Source organism: Cryptotermes secundus, unplaced genomic scaffold, assembly GCF_002891405.2.
Source record: "Cryptotermes secundus unplaced genomic scaffold, Csec_1.0 scaffold873, whole genome shotgun sequence".
Taxonomy (NCBI): domain Eukaryota; kingdom Metazoa; phylum Arthropoda; class Insecta; order Blattodea; family Kalotermitidae; genus Cryptotermes; species Cryptotermes secundus.
In genome coordinates this window covers 2,824,392-2,845,175 of record NW_019739229.1, presented here as the reverse complement: position 1 = coordinate 2,845,175, position 20,784 = coordinate 2,824,392, and the positions used below count along the sequence as shown (strand labels likewise).

The 20,784-nt window shown below is 39.4% G+C and overlaps 2 protein-coding genes across 12 annotated transcripts in view; both read left to right on the top strand.

The window, feature by feature from the left end:
* Positions 1 to 3,427, top strand: part of LOC111871805 (protein deltex) — a 14,344-nt gene extending 10,917 nt beyond the window's left edge. The window contains exons 7-8 of the mRNA XM_023865164.2: positions 997 to 1,139; positions 1,788 to 3,427. Of these exons, the coding sequence (XP_023720932.1) occupies positions 997 to 1,139; positions 1,788 to 2,142 (498 nt within the window). The 3' untranslated portion in view covers positions 2,143 to 3,427. The remainder of the gene's footprint in view (positions 1 to 996; positions 1,140 to 1,787) is intronic.
* Positions 3,428 to 6,405: 2,978 nt separating this feature from the next.
* On the top strand, positions 6,406 to 20,149 carry LOC111871798 (alpha-aminoadipic semialdehyde dehydrogenase). Of its 11 annotated transcripts, none has more exons than XM_023865146.2 (10): positions 6,613 to 6,648; positions 7,185 to 7,374; positions 10,000 to 10,175; positions 13,035 to 13,251; positions 13,896 to 14,113; positions 14,378 to 14,593; positions 16,461 to 16,640; positions 17,753 to 17,935; positions 18,466 to 18,672; positions 19,393 to 20,149. In XM_023865146.2, the coding sequence occupies exons 2-10, from the start codon at positions 7,302 to 7,304 to the stop codon at positions 19,603 to 19,605; spliced, it is 1,683 nt and encodes a 560-aa protein (XP_023720914.1). In that variant the 5' UTR covers positions 6,613 to 6,648; positions 7,185 to 7,301; the 3' UTR covers positions 19,606 to 20,149. The 11 variants fall into 11 exon arrangements, with proteins under 11 accessions (XP_023720920.1, XP_023720914.1, XP_033610310.1 ...); XM_033754419.1 differs by lacking the exons at positions 6,613 to 6,648; positions 19,393 to 20,149 and adding exons at positions 6,657 to 6,773; positions 19,275 to 19,367 and having other exon boundaries at positions 7,185 to 7,207; XM_033754418.1 differs by lacking the exon at positions 6,613 to 6,648 and adding an exon at positions 6,659 to 6,773 and having other exon boundaries at positions 7,185 to 7,207.
* Positions 20,150 to 20,784: the final 635 nt, after the last annotated feature.

The following is a 20,784-nucleotide window of genomic DNA, read 5'->3' as shown; positions in this document are numbered from 1 at the left end:
TGGATAATTTGTATGGAGGCAGACCCACTGCTTTGATGTTGTGCCGGGACAGCACTCTGCTGATACGGTTGAATATGGTCCCGACATAGGGAAGGAAGGCGACTGAGCCCGGTTTGTCTTCAGGCCGGCTGATGTTGGGCCGACGGTTGAGAACTCTGTAGATCTGCCGGTTGTTGTATCCGTTCTTCTTGAATACATCCTTCAGGAGCACCAACTCCGCATGTAGGCTGTCTTGATCACACAGTGCTCTGGCCCTGTGCACCAATGTAGAAAGTGCAGCTTGCTTGTTGGAAGGGTGGTGGTGGGACGCAGCGTTAAGGTACAGGTTAGTATGGGTGGATTTGCGGTACACTCTGTGGCCCAGGGAACCGTCGGGTCTCCTGTAAATATCTATATCCAGGAAGGGGAGGTGGCCTTCAGTTTCAGTTTCCATTGTGAACTGGATGCACTGGTTGATACTATTTATGTGGTTCAGGAAGTCCTGGACCTGAACCACATAAATAGTATCAACCATATCATAAATAGTATCTAACGGTATCCTCTTCAGTCTGCGTTAACGTGTCTCACGGTGTTGTCGCTTGCAGATTTACCTATACTTTTTCTTCAACCCTGAAAATGGGGGCGATACGTTCCTCCGAAACGTCGGTTAACACCACATATACACGGCGCCAAAGCCCAGAAGACTGCTTTCTTCAAAATTTGTCTTAACCGGGTTTTCGATTAATCATGATTTCCATCCCACCATTATCCCGGATAATCGAGAGTTGACTGTGCCTGTCTGTATAGTATGATTTTATCATGCGTTCTGGTGATGATATATGAACATATACTTTTATTATTGGCACCTAATTGTAGCGTTTTTTTACCTGATAAAGTAACAATATCAGCATAAATAGAGGCTGATATGTACCAATTAATTTCAGGCCCCATTTACAAGGGTAGTTTTGTTTCTGACATGTTTTGACTGTGTTACTATATGCTTGCTTCTGTGCACAGAGCCTCTACATACAGTGTCCTACATGCATGACAATCTATGGGGAGAAGACTGGCAATCAGCCACATGGCACCATGTGCTGGACAACCCTACCTCATTCCCTGCCAGGATACCATGGGACTAACACGCTGCAAATAACTTATAAGTAAGTTGGAGTGGAAGTTCTTACAGCAATGACTGGGCTGTAATGCTGTGTAGTTCAGAAGAATATATTGCCGCCATCTTCAGGGTTGAAGGCTAAGCCAAGAAAGAAATCACCTGAGCTATCTCACCTTGCTCTTGCTTGGCTTACTCTTCAACCATGCAGGTGGAGAGGACACATTCTTCCAAAACTCAGGCCTTCTAAGAACTACACTGTGTTCCATTGCAGAAACCCATACTCTTAATAAGTTAAAAGTAAGGCAATTCTCGTATTTTTCACCTTTATTTGTGAGATGCCTGGCTGAGGTCACAGATGAACTACAGTTTTTTTTTTGGAGGCTTAAAATCTCATGAGAAAAATTTTGTAGCTTGAAAATAGTTGTAAGTTAATCACACTGACTGTAAATACTTCATAGTCACCCAAGGACATAAAATTAAGTTATTGACTGTTATTGCCTGTGCATTTAGATCAGTTATGGGTTTTTATGAAAATGTTTACTTAAAAACAAGGAATTTTATGATCAGCATTGAATTTTAAGATTTTTTAAAAAGGGCCTGCATCGTAGGGCTGGTTATTAAAGCTGAATGTAAGAAGAACTTTTAGATATAAATCTTATAGAAATATGTGTCTGATTCCATCCTGTGTTGACAGCATTGCTTCTGGCATACAAGGTCCGGAACACCCAAACCCTGGGAGGCCATACTATGCTGTGGGATTCCCCCGAGTCTGCTACTTGCCTGATACAGAGAAAGGTCGCAAAGTTCTGAAGTTGCTGTCCATTGCCTTTGAACGCCGTCTTGTGTTTACTGTAGGCCGCTCTGTAACCACAGGTCGTGAAGATGTGGTCACATGGAATGAGATACATCACAAAACAGAGCCAGGAGTATCTAACACTGGCCATGGCTTTCCTGACTCAAGCTTCTTGGATCGATGCTTGGCTGAGTTAGCAGCTCAGGGCGTCACTGCAACTCAGGAAGAAGGGGCTCTCTACCAAGAGCTGTGCTAGTTACAGCCCGGTATTAGCACTGAATTTGTTCATATGTTTCTGGTGGGACTATGCAGTTCGTGAAGGAGTTTTGTGCAAAGATTTTGCCAGTTAAACGTTATGGATTTACAGATGCCTCATAAACTACAGCCATGCCAGTAGTTGAACTGTATCCATTGTTCCAGCTAACTTTACATTTGGGATCATGTCTTGAATAGTAGTGGCTGGTTTATGTAGGTATCTGGGAGATTGGTGGTATGTTATTGGTTAGTGTATCAGCTTCCAACCCAGTTGCTGGCCAGTGACTAGTTGACTCTGGAGACATAGAAGAAGATTGTCTCCTGTGAAGTAGTTGTCTTAACATGTTGCTGAGTTTCTGTATTAATGTTTTCAGTGATTTGCATGTTGATATGATAGCCACAAGGGATGCTTGTGAAATAATGAAAAAATTATCAACAAATGAGGTGAATACAGGTTGAGCAACATCATGGGGCAGCTGTATGTTACACAAGAGAGTTGTTTTTCATTACTCTAGAGTCAGCTTGTCATTGTGAGGTATCTAGTTCAGGACATTAGTCATTCGCATGTCACTGCTCATTTCCCACATTCCTATACACTTTAATGTACTGACTCTTTTAGACATTCACCCTGGTGATGACAAGAGTAGTTTTTGCCAAATTCAGGATGCAGCTCAGCCAGCAATGTAAAATCTGATGTGATGCCTCACATACCAGTCACAAAGGCCTGCTGTTAAGAATAACATCTTTACTCTACTCTCTGCATATATTTTTTTCACGTTTCAAGGCTGTGTGAGTTTTGCTAATTATGGTACCTGTAATGTTTACTGCAAGGCCCTGTGTAACATTTCATAACAAAATGATTTTTTTATGGTAGGAAGTGTTAGCCCCACACTCAGCCTCAAAGCTGGAGGACCATCCATTGTCAGCTGTTCATGACTGCTTTTTCAATATATTTTCAGCTATCCACAGTATCAGGAGGACGTGTCATTTCATGGTGACAAGGGACGCACTAAACATTAAGTAACATAACGTAACATGACGTGACAGCATGACTTTAAGAGGATGGAGTGGTATGGGCTGGATTAATCAGGTTCCATACAATTTGGGGAAATTTTTGGGTAGCTGAGTGGTGGCTTTACAAGAAGGATTCAGCTCCATGGAGTTAGTTAGCTACTTAATAATCTTTTTTTCAAATAGAAACCAAGGTTTGTATGCCATGTAGTCTGGTAGAAGCTTCTTGCTTGTTTCTTCCTTGGCATACTTTACAACCCCAAAGGTGGAGGCAGTACATCTCAGAAGATAGTACTCTTCATAGTGACTGCTGTGAGAGATAGTACTCTTCATAATGACTGTTGTGAGAGAGAGTACTCTTCATAGTGACTGCTGTGAGATATAGTACTCTTCCTAGTGACTGCTGTGAGAATTTTTAATCCAGCAATGTTGTTTCTGTTTGTGTCCATTTTGTATGATGCACGCAGTACTGTGTGGATGATTCTCTGTGCTTTGTAACAGTTTTGTTGGACATTCGCCACTTTCTGAGTTATTTTGCAGATATGGCACTCAGCAATATTCAGATGATTAGTTATTATTTTATATGCTGAAAGATATATAGGTATGTGTATATTTTTTTATTTTTCAGAGGCAACAGTCTGGTTCACACCTGAAATATCTGTCATAATAAACTTACACGCAAGCCACTGTTATTCAGAACACCCTAAACATTTGCACCGCAAACAGCACGCATGACCAACGTAATCGTGGTATAATAGTACTGGGCCAATACAGACAACTAATTGGCTCAGTTTCATTAATATGAAGATGGAAACAAAGTCAGCTCAGCTCAGCTCAGCCAACCCACTCTTGTGTTTGTGTGTGCTGAGTGGATGAGCCTTTGAATTTATCCATTAACGTAAAGGACTCTGTTAGAATCTGTAAACAATCAATTGCCTGCAGTTAATAGTTTCTGAGAAAATGTTCCTTATATTTAAGTAACTTAGCATTGTAAGGGTGTGAGGTTCCAGGTCCCTAAAATACTGTTTCTTGCTCTGTTGGTTTCTTTGCAAATGTGAAGCAATAAATTTGAACAGCAAATGATAGGTTGTGTGCACATTATATAAGGGACACCATTTTACATGCCCTGTGTGTTGTGTGATTATCAGTAGGCTGGCAGGGAGCATTTACAGGGGTGTGAGTAAGCATAGTTTGTCTTGTGGAGATATGTCTGAGCAAAGGGAATTATCTGGTGAACTGAGTCAACATTTATTGACCCATGTTGATCATTATAAATCCATTCTTGTTGCAGAATGAATCTGTTTTTTCTATCCCACCTGAATCAAGGTATTTATAAAATTTGTGCACCTGTAATATTAGTTCCTGCAGCTGCTAAATACAGGAACAAGGTTGGGTTATACAGTGAGATATGTCAGCATCTGTATCTGTAATAGATCTGATTCTGAAAGTATGATCTTGTGCTTGGGACAGCATCTTGGAGCTCCAGCTTGTTGGAAAATGTAAGAAGAAACTAGAATGATATGGGGATATTGAATTATAAGAATGAAGTGTAATAAGAGATTATAATGTGCCAATATTTTCATTATTAAAGTATACAAATGTTATATTGTTCAAAACTTTAAAAGATTTATAGTTTTAGTAATAAGGAAATAGAGTAGCTTAGTACAGGCATACCCTGCATTATGTCATCTTAGGTTTCAGACTGATGCCATAACTCAAAAATGTCCACAAGTCAAAGCACTGCCTTACTTCTTATAAACACTTTAATAGTCAATCACAGAGTGTAACACACAAACACAAAGAGATGCAAAGCGAACCATATTGGTAAACAAACTGACAACAGCAACACCAGTAGTTGGAAGCTGATTGGGCAGTACTGTCATGCCACTAAAGATCCATAACTCAGTAAGTTGAAGAGCCATAACTCAGGGTATGCCTGTATATGGAGGCAAAAGAGAAAGTCTTAATATTTACCAGGGTAGTGAGAGAATTGCATTGCCCATGGTAATTTATTTAAAACTGCCTGTTTTGTTTATAAGAATTTACAGTTCTAGTAGTGATGTTTAAAGACAAGATGATACAGAAATTGAATATAAATTACACATGTGGTATGCATAACATAATTTTTGTCAGTCATGATTGTTTTACGCTTACCTGTTTGTGCATATAAATGTGTCAATAAACCACCAGGTTTTGGCCATGGAATTATTAAAATGTACTTGCTTTCTTAAATAATAATGTATGAAGGCATCTGAGATGTTGCAGTGATCTGGGGAGCTCTCTTACTTCATATTCAGATAGTTCAACGATCAAACCTTATCCTAGAAACACCTGTCCCATCTAAGGTCTTCATGGTTTTCCTTAATCTCTCCAGGCAACTATGAGTACTGTCTTAAAAGTAAACAATGACATGTCATTTCCGATTTGTCCATAATCCTATTTTTGAATGCTACGTGACATTTGCAATTAGTAAAATTGGTAACTGAATGAAATAATGAAGGCATCTAAATTTAGAGTTAAATAAGATGGTGGAGTTTGTGTATGCAAGATGCTTGATAATTCCACCGTGCAAGGGGGCAGCTCAAACTAAAATTTATTACTTTGCTATTGTGAACCTAGGACAATCTCAGATGGCAATCAGGAGAGCTCAGGGGATGGTAATGATTCATTTCCTGTCCAATTTTTGCCAAACGTTCCTCCTGGTGAGACCCTGCCTCACATTGGAGTACCAGTCACTTGAACTTCCAGTCTGCTGGACCACTCATCTTGTGGGTTGTCATAGTCACCTCATTGGGAACCAGACATGTGGCCGCTTACATCATAAGTAATCACACTACTAACTGAACTACAGCTAATAACCTAACAAGTGTACCTCCATTTCTGAATCTTATGGAGAAAGTACTGAGCATGGAAAAAATATTATGTATCACAAGGTAATAGTAATGTCAACCTAACGTTTTGACCAGGAAGTCAGTGGAGGATCTGCTACCATACTGCAAGACTGAATCCGAGTCAGAGGGTTTGAATCAGTCAGGTCTGCTTATTAGCGCACACCAAAAAAAAAAACTCTTTGCTCTGTAGTATGCAAGCAAACTATACCGATCGAGCAACCGCTGCTTGTCAGAGAAGTTAGTGCCAACTTTTGCCGATAGAGGATGTCGTGTGGTCAGCGCAATGGATTCCCACAGCCGTTAGTCTCGGTTTTCTATACAGGAGCCACTATTTCCTAGAAATAGCACCTCAACTTCATGAGGCAAAGTGGACCCAGTTGCAGACTTCAGATACTTGCTCATCTGCAAATAATATTGATTTAATAAATCTATTATTTCCCAGGTATACGCTTTGGTTTTTCATTTTCCATTCCTCTAGAATTTAATTCAAACAATGGCGGGAAGAGTCCAGACCCTTGCCTCTATAAACTGCTTAGGTTTCTCCCACATCAATATTGTGTTCCATTTTGATCATAATGGTTGTGTTATCATAGAGGCAGTTACATGTAGGAATGTAGAACAGAATTAAATTTTATACCAGAAATGAAGTTGCAACACAAATGAACAGATTTCGTGTTTCTATGCTTGTAAATTGTACAAGGCAGAGTGAGATAACATGCAGGCCATTGAGGTTATCGTTTATTCATGGAGAAGGAAAACAGGGTCTAAAGTTCAGTCTCAGAGAATGTATTTACTTGTTCACAGTTGTATGACAGTTGGTGCCAGCATTTTAGAAAGGGCAAATAAAAGCGCACATAAAATGTGGTCTAGGTGAAGGGTCCAAAGGTCACATTTGACATATGAAGGCTGACACAGAATTTCATTAATAAGAGTTTTGACTCCATTTAAATGAAGTGAACACAGTGCAGATATAAGGTTAAGATTGCTCAGGTGCTGATGGCATTTAGAGAAGTTACATACAGATGCCAGAATGCTTAGTATTACTATTGTCTCTGTGATGTTTTTCTTAAAGAAAGTTATTAGTCGTTAGGGTTTCTAGCATATTCAAAAATTTCAGTTGTATGGAATATATTTGTTTCAGGAAATTGTGTTCATTCTACAAAGGTGTGCAGAATTTACGTCACATTAAGTCATATACAGTCAGTTAATCCCGTTGTTCACCACATATATAGCCTCTGTTCATTTTTTATGAGAAGAAATGTCTTCTGTCACTATTTGTTTAATTCGTATTCGACCATGGCATCATGCAGTACTTCAGTGCTATACATACGGTTTGTAGTTCAAGTTGCTGCTTTGTGCATTTTATTCCCAGACATAGAGGTTGTTATGAACTGATAGTGATATGCTTGGATGTTCTTCAAATACTGCGCAGTGAAGTATCATAAGGTTATGGTCTCCTGTGTTGTAACACTATGTAGTCTTACCAGTGCTTCAGAGAAACATACTGTTCTTCCTAAACCCTGGTATCCACCATAACCTGAACACACACTCCTGTGAAAATCTCAAATATTCTGTAAGTAGAATCACACTTAAGACTGATGAAAGGAATGAATACTATACTGATCCATCAACTTAGCGGTATACAGTCTTTTTGAAAATGTCATAATCATTCATCTATAAGGTAAAACTATCCCTGTAACGGGCTGTGAAGGCCCATAGAGTTGTGAGACGGCGGTAAGTTTGTCAGCCTTACACGCTGGCTGCCCTTTACCCCCTCCCCCCCCAAGGAAGATTCCAGGTGAGGCTCAGTCAACCCCAGGGGGGCCGTAGTGCAACTGGCAGGATTAGGTCAATCAAAAAAATCCACCTCATTGGGATTTGAACCTGTGACCTTCCAGCTTGTAGCAGTGCCTCAAGCAACTATGCTACCATGTGCCCCCCATAGTTATTCATCTGGTCATATTAAACTCAAAGCTTCATATTTTTGTTAATATAAATCTACCATTGGTACCTGTCCACATCCAACCCTTTAAACTATATTTCTCTTAAGATTTTTTTTTAATATTATCCTTCTAGGTATGAAGGAAATGAGGAATTTATGCAAAATTTTTGTTGGGAAACCTCAAGAAAAGAAATACTTATGATACCTAGAAGTATAGGGGGACAAACTTGCTCACATCCATGACATTCTTTAAGTCATACATGTCCCCTGGGTAGTGCATTGGAAACCAACCAACCAACCTAGGAGTATAATATTATGACATGTTAATGATTAGGCATGGATTTTGGATTGATAACTGGATTTGCTGAATGATTATAGGCTGTAATTATAAATAACTTAACAGTCTCACTGATTTACACACTCCATAGATCACTACAACTACATTACACAGTCATCTGTTTGTTCGCTAGTTGTTACTGGATAATGGCTGCTAATGGTGCAACTCAGGACCAACTGATTCACTGACTGCTAAATTGCTGTTGGTCCTTGCCAGCACAGTGGATCTTGGATTTGAGTCACACAGGACTCATGACCATATATTATTTTCTTATGACTGGGAGCCACTGACAGGTCAGTCAGTTAAATTGCTGCTGGTCCTCACCAGCACAGTAAATCTTGATTTTGGGACTGATGACCATTTTTTTGTTCTTTCCAAGATTTTTACATATTTTGAAATTGGGCCTCCCCTTTAATGAAAGGAGGGGTCTGACTACTCCTAACACACCCCCTCTAGTGGAGGTGACTCGAGCAGCTGCTGCTGGTCTTCATTATATAGCCTTGGCTTGGCCCGTATAAAAGACACCGCTTCCAGCAGTTCCCCTATTGTGTGTTTATTCATTGCTGCGGAAATGTGTTTGCCACTCATTACTTAGCAATGGCTGCTTATTTTTCCACTGTTTCAGGTTTCATCTGTCAAGTCACAATATCTAAACAGATTTTAGAGGATAGAGACCAATGATATGCTTATATTAACATAAACATGAATGCTTTATCTAGTTAGGAGACACCCCCAAGCCATCAAAAAAAATATGACTGCAGCTGAGGCCCAAGGAAAGGAGAACAGGCTTTTCAGATTGTGGTTTTCTGGGTTGTGGCCCCATCCAGTCCTTTAACAGAGACCATATCCCAGGGGAACATGCTGCCTCCATCTTCACAAGTGCGTGGGTGAGAAATTGGCTTGGTTGTACAGACAGATTGCAAGGACATGCTCACTCAGGCCAGTGTGTGGGGTAATGAAATGGAGTTCAGTCCAGGCCAATGGGAATGGTAGGTTCAGTGGCACCATATGATTCTCATTACAGGAAGAAAATAGAATTGTGAGAAAAGACAGTTATTTTCAGGGCCACAATATTGTTTTATGTCACTCTTTTTCAAGCATTTGGAGGAACGGTGTTTTATAACAGCTAAATGACAGGCGATAATGTTACATTCTTGTATGCAGTGGGAAGAAATTGATCGAATCTTTGCTGCATGATATTACTTGGTTATTTGTCTTACAAGTGTTAACGTTATATATAATTTTGCATTTTTAACAGTAATTGCATACAATGAGTAAAAATAACGTGCAGATGCACACACTTGTGAAGTGGGAGCTATATTAGCAGGGAATTCTGTATGCTAATAAATCTTAGGAAAATATACAATTTTTGTAGACTGTAAAAGAATACATCGAAACAATAAAGAAATCTGGTTTGTCTAGGTTATTTTTGTATGGCCATCTGCACACCTTACTAGCCCATGAGTTAAATTGAACTTTGTTACTGGATCATATATTTACATTTTCGAAATAGGACATTAACGACATAAGATTTGTTGGACTGAAAGTCTATAATAGGCAAGTATACTTGCGAGTTATTCAGAACTTCCTGTTTCTTCAAGCATATTATGAAGGATTTAAGTTTCTTCATCTGTGTGAAGTATTTAATACTACACGGTGTTTGCATCCTTTGCCTAGGCACATACCACAGAGCACTAGGACAATCAACTTCTTCCTGTTTTCAAGTTACAAGACGACACATGTCTATTTCACCTCTGATAAATGATCCAAAGTACTCGTTCTTGAGGAATGAATTGGATCTTAAAGAGGAGAACAATGGAGTGTTTGATGGCACATGGTTTGGAAATGGCGATGTAAGTATTGCAGGAGAATGGAAGGTATATTGTAATAAAAGCACGAGTAAAGGAAAACATGGCCTAACATTAAAATAAATTAAAAATGGTGTTCCACAGGGTTCAATTCTTGAATGGATATTATTTTTATTTTTCATAAATTAGCTGTCAATAAATGCGAGTATCAAAGAGAAGAAGAGAAGTTTATTTGCATATGATAGAAACATTTTAGTAGCAACAGAAAATGGACAGATTCTACAGCAGAAAATAAATAGGGTTATGAATGATTTGTGCTCATGGTTTTGTGCAAATCCGTATTAAATACTGAGAAAATAATAGTATGTAATTCCATACTAGGCAAGAAAGATATTCAGTGAAACTTCAAGTAAAATTTGTCAATTTGGATATTGCCTTTAAACCAGAAGCTAAGTTCTTATGCTTAAACATTAATTAATATAGAAATTGGATGCGCATTAAGCTATAAACTCTGAAAAATGTTGTTACATGATTAAATCTCTCAAGGATGTAATGAGCCCATGAGTTGTAAGGAGTATTTATTTTCCATATTTTCATGATCATTTGAGGTGCGGTTTAATTTTCTTGAGTGCCTACTTAAAAAGTAGAAGTAGTTCCAATTATAGCCCTGACAAAAACATATGAACATGGGCTATGTTGTATATAATACAGCACTATATTTGAAGACCCGAATAAAGTATGAGGGTCATAGTGAAAGTCATGAGCAACAAGTTTTTGTAAAGTAACATGCTTTATTATTGACAAACCAAATACACCACCTCAATCTACAGACCTTTCTTTATTTTTGTACATAATCACCACTTCTTTGTACCCATTTCTCCCAGCGTTCTGGGAGTTTGAAAATTCCCCTTCTGTAAAATTCCATTCCAGCTATTCAAAGACACTGAGGCACTGCTTTCTGAATTGCCTCCCTTGTCTCAAAACGTTGTCCATGCAGCTGATCCTTCACAAATCCGAAAATATGATAGTTGGAGGGTGCCAGATCAGGGCTATAGAGGGGTGTGGAAGAACTTCCCACCCCATCTTTGCAATTGCTTCCAATGTGAGGCGAGTGGCGTGGGAGCGAGCATTGTCATGCAATATGATGGTGTTTCATCCCGGACGTTTATTGCGCAATGCATGACGGAGCTTGTGCAGCGTCTGGACATAACGAGCAGCATTAATGGTTTGCCCAGGTTCAAGGAATTCGGCCAGAATAAACCCCTCTGCATCCCAGAAGACTGTGCCCATCACCTTTGCAGCTTCTTTTTTGATGGAGAATGCAAATGGTGCCATTCCATACTCTGCCATTTTATTTCAGGCTCGAAATGGTGAAACCAGCTTTCGTCACCTGTCACAATACAGAGCAAAAAATCGTCGCCTTTGTGTCGATATCTCTGCAGCAGTTCTGAGGTGATGGCTTTTCGCTGACCTTTGTGGTCTTCGGTCAATAACCGCGGGACCCAACAAGCACAAACTTTCCTATAGCCCAAGCTTTCAATCATCTCCTGTACTGCACTGTGCCCTATTCCAAGTTTTCAGGCTATTGTGTCCACACTCACACGCCTGTCATCTTCAGTGATCTCATCCACTCTTTCTTTGTTGCGTTCAGTTGAGGCTGTTCGAGGATGACCGCTCTGAGGCTCTTCTTCGATGATGCTGGTGTTCCCATCTTTAAAATGTTTCACCATTCTTCGAACACTGCTTGCACCCATGCACACACTTCCATAAGCACACTGAAGAGTCTGGTGAATTTCTGCAGCAGGGATTTCCTCTTTCACAAGAAATTCGATGACAGCACGCTGGCGAAATGACATATCGTTGTTGGCCATTTTATTAGGAGTGATACTGGTCACATGATGCAAGCTCTTGACATCACAAGACACTCAAGGTTAACACAACAGCTGGTTCCACCTACCACCATACTCTCTTTCGTCTGCTGTTCCCAGGTTGCATGCAAAAGATAGTTGCTCATGACTTTTGGTACGACCTGCGTAGTAGGTTTGTCTTGTTAAAAATAATTAATGTTGAATATAAAGTTGCCTCTTCAAAAATTACAGCTTCAGTCCTCAGCTGTCCCAGCATTTGGACAGGAGTCAGAGGAAGAATGTGAACTTACAGTTTACCTGATCTAGAGTTCTATGTTTGCCATGCTTGGAATGTTTGATGAATTTATTTATATCATCATCCATACAGGTCAAGTAACCCAGTTTGCCTCAGGCAATAAGCTTTTGACTTTTATTCGGGAAGTGTGCAGTTTGTATCTCTGCCAGGACACAGACTATGCTGAATGAGTTCCTTGTAATTTTCCCCACTTCCTCCAGGCAACAGTGCTGAGATAATGCCTTGAAATTGACCCTGACCACTTTATTCTAAATCATTTTGAAACTGTTGTTCATTAATCATCCTGTCATTCAATGCTATGAAACTAGAGCTACTGACATCATCACTAAATAAACCATAAATAAGTAACACTGATGAGACATATTTAAAATCAAAATTGCAAAATTTGTTGAAAGGTACGTAAAGGAGAAAACACTGAAAAATGTAAGTGAAAGAACATAAGGATGTAGGGAAAAAGTCATTAAAAAGTGAAAGTGTAAATGAAAGAAACGTTACTTGAAGCTGGAATCTGATCAGTGGAATTTAGGTAGAATTGTCTAGTCAGTGGCAGGAACTTGGAGGATCAAGAAGATGATGTGAAATAACTGACTGGTAGAATAACCATCTGACAGAAGAAATAAAGAGAAATAATGGTGCAGAGAAGCTATGGTTCCAAAGCAGAACATGAGTAAAGATTTAAAGGGGCAGAAGGAAAACATGCTATGCCAGAATGAATTATATCCTATTTCAAATGTCTTACAGGTAATAACATCAGTGTGCCCAGCCAATGGTCATGAAATTGCAAAGGTACGTGCTGGCAATATTTCTGACTACAATCGTTGTGTGGAGGCTGCACAACAGGCGTGGTGCTCATGGGCTGATCTCCCTGCACCAAGGAGAGGAGAGATTGTGAGGCAGATAGGAGATGCTCTGCGGTCGAAGCTTGAGCCTCTAGGAAAATTAGTCTCCCTTGAAATGGGTAAGCTACACATCTACCTGTACACAGAGTCAAACCTCACATGGCAGAATCTGCAAGTGTAGTGATGTCTTCTCAAGCAATAGGCTCAGTCAGTATGGGCCAGTGTCCAACATCTTGGAATCTGTCTATCTTGATCATTAGGGGTTAAGTAGTAGTAGTAGTAGTATCTAAGGCCCAGGCACTTAGAGGAATTCCATTCGCCTTTTAGCATCCCAATACATTTTCACAGTATTATTCTCAGTAATTAGAGCAGTGCACTTCTTAAGATGGATCTTATTCATCAAAGTGCCTGTACTATATAGCAGTCATACACAGACCCATAACTCACCAGGGTCATTTGTGTGATCTACTGAAACTACATAGCATGTGACATTTTAGTAAATGCATGTATATTATGCATTCAAACAATCTTTCTGTGGGATTGTTTCCACCTGAAAAACCTTTGGCTCATCAGTGCTACCTTGTTGTGTTTCATGCACTCTTCACACCAAACAATTGCTACTTGGAGACCAGAGCAGGTAAAAACTTCATTGTTTTGTTGAATTTTTGTTGAAATGAAAAGAGACACTCTAGCTTTAGATACTTCAGATAAAATCACACACGACAGTATTCATGACATGATTACTTTTACTTCTGATTTTAAGGTAAGATTCAAACAGAAGGTGTTGGGGAAGTGCAGGAATATGTGGATGTTTGTGACTTTGCTTGTGGGCTCTCCCGCACTTTGAAAGGCCAGTTATTGCCTTCAGAAAGGCCTGGACATGTCCTTTTGGAAAACTGGAACTCACTTGGTGTTATTGGTGTCATCTCTGCATTCAACTTTCCAATTGCTGTTTATGGCTGGAATAGTGCCATTGCTATGGTATGTGGCATTTCCTTATAACACTGTTTTATGAGCCTATATTTTGAGTCATTCTGCAAGAAAAATGCAAATGAAAGTCCCTTTTTACAGGTTTCTGTCCCAGATACCTTAAATATCCTGGGAGTTACACAGAATAGTTTTTCATACCCACTGGATGCAAAAAATAATTTTGCAGAATCCTCAGGACTTTTAAATAATCTTTGGAATGAATGTTTAAAAAAGAACGTCAAGAGACAACTGTTTTCAGAATATCAAATTCTTCAGGTGTGTGGAAACAGTGTGCTGTGGAAAGGTGCACCCTCAACTCCACTGGTATCAGTAGCAACTACAAAAGTTGTGTCAGGTGTCCTGGAGGCAAATGGAATTCCTGGTGCAGTGTGCTGTCTCTGTTCTGGTGGCAGTGACATTGGGGAGACCATGGCCCGTGACACCAGACTTCCTCTTCTGTCCTTCACTGGAAGCACGCAGGTTGGGCACCAGGTCAGTCTATGCAGACATCAGCATACAAGATGTGCAGTCGCAAAATTCATGCTCATATTCTTCAAACTTTTAACTTGCAAGGTGTCACTTCTGGATGAAAAAGTTAGTGCTTTGAAATGAACAGCAGAAGACTCAGCACATTGTAGTCTACCTGCACCTAGCAGAGCAGTTTGGTCATAACTGTTACTATTCCAGAAACCAATTAATCACAGTACAAGACCTTGTCAACACAATGCTTACAACCTCCGAAGTCCAGAAACACGCTAGATTAAAAATTTAGTAACACTAGCTTTACCAACATTTTTACATGGGAGTGGAAATAGGAGAGCAGTAACAAAGCAGAATAGCTGCTGTTGAAATGAAATTTATTAGGCATATTGTGAAATACTATTCATTGGACTCATGTCAGAAATGAGGAAAGAAAGAATAATTAAGCCCTTTTGCCTGGGGATGCCTTCAAAATAAATCCTGCCACCAGTGAACTGTAATGTAATTTTTTTTTAATGTTAGTGGGGTGGGACTAAGTCCCTTGTACTGCGGCCACTTCTGGCCTATTGTACCAGCCCCAGATGATAGGTGAGGGTGATTGTGGAGCAATTGGTGGAATGAAGATTGGCAGGGGAAACTGAAGTACTCAGTTCAACCCCAACACCCCAACACCACTTTGTCTACCACAAATCCCACTTGACCAGACCTCGGATCAAACCTGGGCCGCCGCGGTGGGAAGCAAGCGACTAACCGCTTGAGCTATGGTGCGGCCCTGAACTGGAATGTAAGTCATAAATGTCAGAATTCATACTTCCTTACACATGATCAGAAGTCATAACTAACTCTGTGCTATAGGATTTTCATTGAAAAATGTATACTTAGTCAAGATATTCCATGAAGAATACGTTCTTCTGGGTTGTAATGGCGTGTGTTTCGAACAACTGCACCAACAATAGTAGCCCAGAAGACAGTACTCTTCACAATCATCACTGTAAGAACCTCAACTCCAACAGAATATTTCATGCTTTGAAGTAAGTCAAAAGTGCATTACCTTCTTTCACAGAATCCCACCTCTTCACACCCTACCTAAGATCCTCTTCCATGAGGTTTCACAATCAAACTTATGTGTGCATTTCTCATTTTCCCCATGCACACTACACATTCTTCCCAGTTAACCATCATTCATACACCATCCCAGCACTATTACATGAAATATTTTGCAATAGATTTTATCAACACATCGCCAGGCACACTTCTGTAAGCACAGTCCAACAGGCAACAGTAGATGAGATTGTGTTTTCTCTGTTGCCCTTGCTGAGCAGCGGTGGAACAACGGGGTTATGCAACCCGCTTCTAGGCAATGGCTCGGTAAACACATTTCTGCATATTGGACCGTGCTATGAAAGTGGTGATGTCATCACCAATAGAGATGGTGTTTTCCATGGGGTCTGTGCAGAGTGCTTATGAGATAAGTGAATACAAAAGCAAGTTCATTTCAGGGTAGTTACAAGTCAGTTGTAAGCTGGAGGAGTGAGTCCAGAATTATTTTTAGTTCTAATGTTCCAGAGTGATTGATGACAAAATAGCAAGAAGACTTCACTGAGAATCCTAGTGCGTGTTAAATGGTGGACTGGAAAGTGTGTAAATCGATGATAGCTCTGTATTAATGGTAATTAACCAAAGTGCTAATAAATCCAATCATCTGATCTATAACCCGTTATTTTTGCCATGCTTACCACCCTGCACGTGACAATATAAAGCATGAAGTTCTTCAGTATGTAATTTTTTCCATCAAGCCGTTACTCTCTCTCTATTTCCTTCTTATCAGCAGTACTTTCATTGCTCATGTCATCACTTAAACTGTACATGTATTCTGCAGGTTGGTATGTTGGTTCAAGAGCGGTTTGGACGTCACCTGCTTGAACTTGGTGGCAATAATGCTCTAATTGTGCACCATGATGCTGATCTGGATATGATGGTGAGAGCTGCTGTGTTTGCATGTGTGGGGACAGCCGGTCAGCGCTGCACAACTACTAGACGACTCATTCTGCACACCAAGGTATGGCATCTTCTGACTCTGACTCTTCCTTTCATTAACCTTTTTAACCACCAACAAATGCTTAAAAAATTCTTTGTATGGATTTGTTATGTAGCTAGACCTTACATGCCTTTAAAAACTGATTATATCATTTGATAAATTAATATAGCCAACTGATATTCTCTGTTTCATTTCAGTAATCTAGCTGGAGAGAAGAGATATTATTGCAGGAACTTTTTAAAATTGTTTGTAAAGAAGAAGACAAGAATTTTGTTTATTGAATGGATATTTAACTGTAGTAAGGTTAAGTGTGCCGGTCATGGTAGCCGAGCGGTCTAAGGCACGTACTCTCTTCGCTCGCTTGGAAACCAGGATCATGGGTTCGAATCCCACTCAGGGCATGGATGTTTAGTTTGTGTGTGTGCGTTTTTCTGTGTTTGTGTACAGGCAGAGGCCTTGTGAGGAGCTGATCACCCACCCAAGGAGTCCTACCGAATGTGTAAGATCTAGAAAAACCGAAGTGAATGGAGAAGTTCATGGAGGTAGGCCTAGACCCACTGGGGCTGTAGTGCCAAGAAAGGAAAAAAAAAAAAAAAGGTTAAGTGTAATGTTGGAAGTCAAGTTAAATGACATTAAACGTAAAGGTTACCAGCAGTATTTTAAAATAAAATTAATTTGCTAGATAATAATTATTTAATGATTCTGAATAGCTTGCATAGTATAGTTGCTAACTTCAGTTTGGATCTCTGGGACTTCTATCCCCAGGAAGGGCATGGGCTATTTTCTTTACTGCCACATCCAGACTGGCCATGGTCCGTATCTAGCCTCATGTGTAATGAGTACCCAGAACCTTTCCTCTGAAAGTAAAGCAGCCAGAACTTGAAACTGTCCACCCACCTCCACCTATTGCCATGATCTAGAGCGAATGTAGCTTTACCGCTGTAGTCCCATATACCCCAGTAATTGGTGTTAAAGCATTGTGGAAACATTACTGTTAATAATTAAATTTAAAAATTATATCTTTCCAAATTCTATTCCCTACCACATCAAGAAACTTCATCACTGTTTCAGTTGATGACAGCAGCAATAATAGTGAAATAAAAAGGACCTACTGTTTGATCTTGTTCTTACAGGTTTATAATCAGGTGCTGACACGTCTTAAGGCAGCTTATACACAAGTGCTGTTGCGTGTAGGTGATCCTCTAGATAAAAGGACTCTCATTGGCCCTCTACACAGTGCTGCTGCTGTCAGGAACTATCAGGATGCAATATCTGAAGCAGTGGAGGCTGGAGGAACCGTTGAATTTGGAGGGAAAGTAAGCTACTTTTCTGCACAGAGTGCACAAAATGATTTCATAATGAGGAGGTTGTATCTGTCTGTCCCCATGTTTCATGTTGAAACCACCCATCAGACATTGATGAAGCTATCATTTGGGATCCATACTGAATGTCATGGGGCAAAATTTATTGGTAATATTGGTCCACAGCAATACAGTGTCATCCACAATTTATGTGAAGCTCAATCAAAACTTTATCACTTTCACCAAAAATAATTTATTTTAAAAGATGCTGATAACAATAAATATAACTCCCATTAAGATCTACAAATTTACGAGTAATTTTAAATGAATTTCAATAATATATGTAAATAAAAAAGTATAAGGAAAAATAGCATATGACTTCATGTAATTTTTAATTTGTGACAGTAAATTTTATTTGTGATAGATGAGTATCAAGTAAATATGATATGAAAAATTTGAAGAATCACGTTTATAAAATATGCACATTGCTAATTGAAGTTCCATCTGACAGCTGACAGCCCATATAATACTGTCATATTTTGTAGGTGATCCAGAGACCTGGCTTCTTTGTTGAGCCAACTATTGTGACAGGCTTGCCTCATAATGCAAGTGTTGTGCATAAAGAGACATTTGCTCCAATTGTTTATGTGCTGAAGGCAGAGAGTTTGGATCAGGCCATTATGTGGAACAATGAGGTACATCAGGGACTCTCGTCCAGCCTCTTTACTGCCAGTCTGGACTCCATATTCAAGGTAGATCAACATTAGAACAAGCATATTTTTTTATTTTATAAACTCTCGTAACATCAAGGTTGCACTGTATTTAAATTCTCCATGATGTGAAATGACATATTATGCTTTGTATTTATGTAGCTGGCCGTACCATCTCTTTGGTAATGTCATAGTTATTTTAAGAATTCTTAATAGAAACTGCGTGCATTCTGAAGGTCTTCTAAAAATTAAACCCAAAACCATTTGCAGGGCATGTAGATATAATGGCACCGCTGTAGACTCAGATTTCATCACTACCCGATTCAGATCTTAGGTTTCAGACTGTCATGAAGTTTTCATTGTTTTTCTTGGTCCCTTCAGATGAATTCTGGGCTAGGACTTTCAAATAAGACATGACTGTCTCCTTCCAGATTATAATCCAGTCACAAGTCATGATCAGCTTACCATCTGGTACAGGGCATGTTAAGCAGGTGAAACAGCACTGTTACAGGACCCAAGTACCAATCAAGAACTAATAGGCAGTGCTCTCTAAATCTTAAACACATTGTTCATTTCAGTGGATTGGATCAAAGGGCTCTGACTAGTAGGAAGTGCTTTCTGTGTTTTAAACGCTTTTATTTCAGTGGATTGGACCAAATGGCTTTGACTAGTAGGCAGTGCTTTGTTCTTTTCTGTGGATTGGACCAAAGAGCTTTGACTAGTAGGCAGTGCTTTGTGTCTTAAACAGTTTGTTCATTTCAGTGGATTGGACCAAAGGGCTCTGACTGTGGCATTGTGAATGTGAATATCCCGACCAGTGGAGCAGAAATAGGAGGGGCTTTTGGTGGGGAGAAACACACAGGAGGTGGACGTGAGTCTGGGAGTGATTCCTGGAAGCAATACATGAGACGTTCTACTGTCACTATCAACTATAGCAAAGAACTACCTCTGGCACAAGGAATTCGATTTGAATAATCAGTTCCAACACTAAAATTTCATTTGACATTTCTTTGGTCTCTTAATTACATTTCAGTTTGGCTGATACAATTTCTCATCTTATTGGCTAAAATACCACAGGATGCCACTGAATTATTTCACAGCTGCCTAAAATACATCATTAATGTAAGACACTGACTGTATGTTGAGGCTGCGAGAATGTGATTTTGTGTTCTCACAGAAACATGGCTGGTCCCAGATTTAGTGGACATTTTTTTTCTAGTCCCAGCTGAAGCCCAATTTAAACTGCATAATATGAGTGTGTTCCCCTATTGAATTAATATTAATTTAATAAATAGCCGAAATTTAATGTAAGAAATTCTTGAGTTCTGAAACTACTGCTTTAATTGTTGTTAGTGTGGCTGAAACAAAGTTGAGTTTCATGTTTGGGCCTGGACAAATTACTATTTCAGAAAAATATTTGCTGTACACAGTGATGCTGATAAGTGGAATATACTTGGAAAGATGTGCATTTCTCGCTTATAACAATCATGGATTTTAGTAAAATCTGTTGGAGGAAGCAGTTACTGTTCGTTGCCTTCAGCTCTTGCATTTCCCCAAATACCACGCGTTCCTTTTCACCTTCAGATGCCTCCTAGAAGTCTGACAGTGCACTATTATATTTGTGTGGCACAAAAATTTACACATGTATGAAAGATTTACAAAAAAGAAATGCTTAATACCTTGGTAATTTTTTACTATATGCAGAAACTAATCAAATGCTTTTATACAAGGGTATTGTATAACAAATTAAGGTCTTGAATTTAACACTTCAAGATAGGAATGAACATTCCCTTCAAGAGTGCATTAAAATTTGAAAAATATAGTGTTGTATTATGTTCAGCTAAAAGAAAATCAGTGAAATCTCTTCAGTCTATCAGCTGTGTCTGTTGGTTACAAATGATTCATGTTTCAGGGACCATCTCTGTACCCATCATTAGGCGGTGATGTTTCAATGAAAGCAAACTGTCCCACCTGTATACCAACCAGCAGTCTGTGTTCATATGTCACATCAGATTCTGATGATAGGGACAGATATATTCCCTGAAACATTAGTCACTTGGAACCAACTCCTTTGATAGTCCAAGAAGATGTTATTAAATTTAACAGCCATGAGAGCTTCAGATCTTGCATACATAAAATCAAATTCTTTGAAGT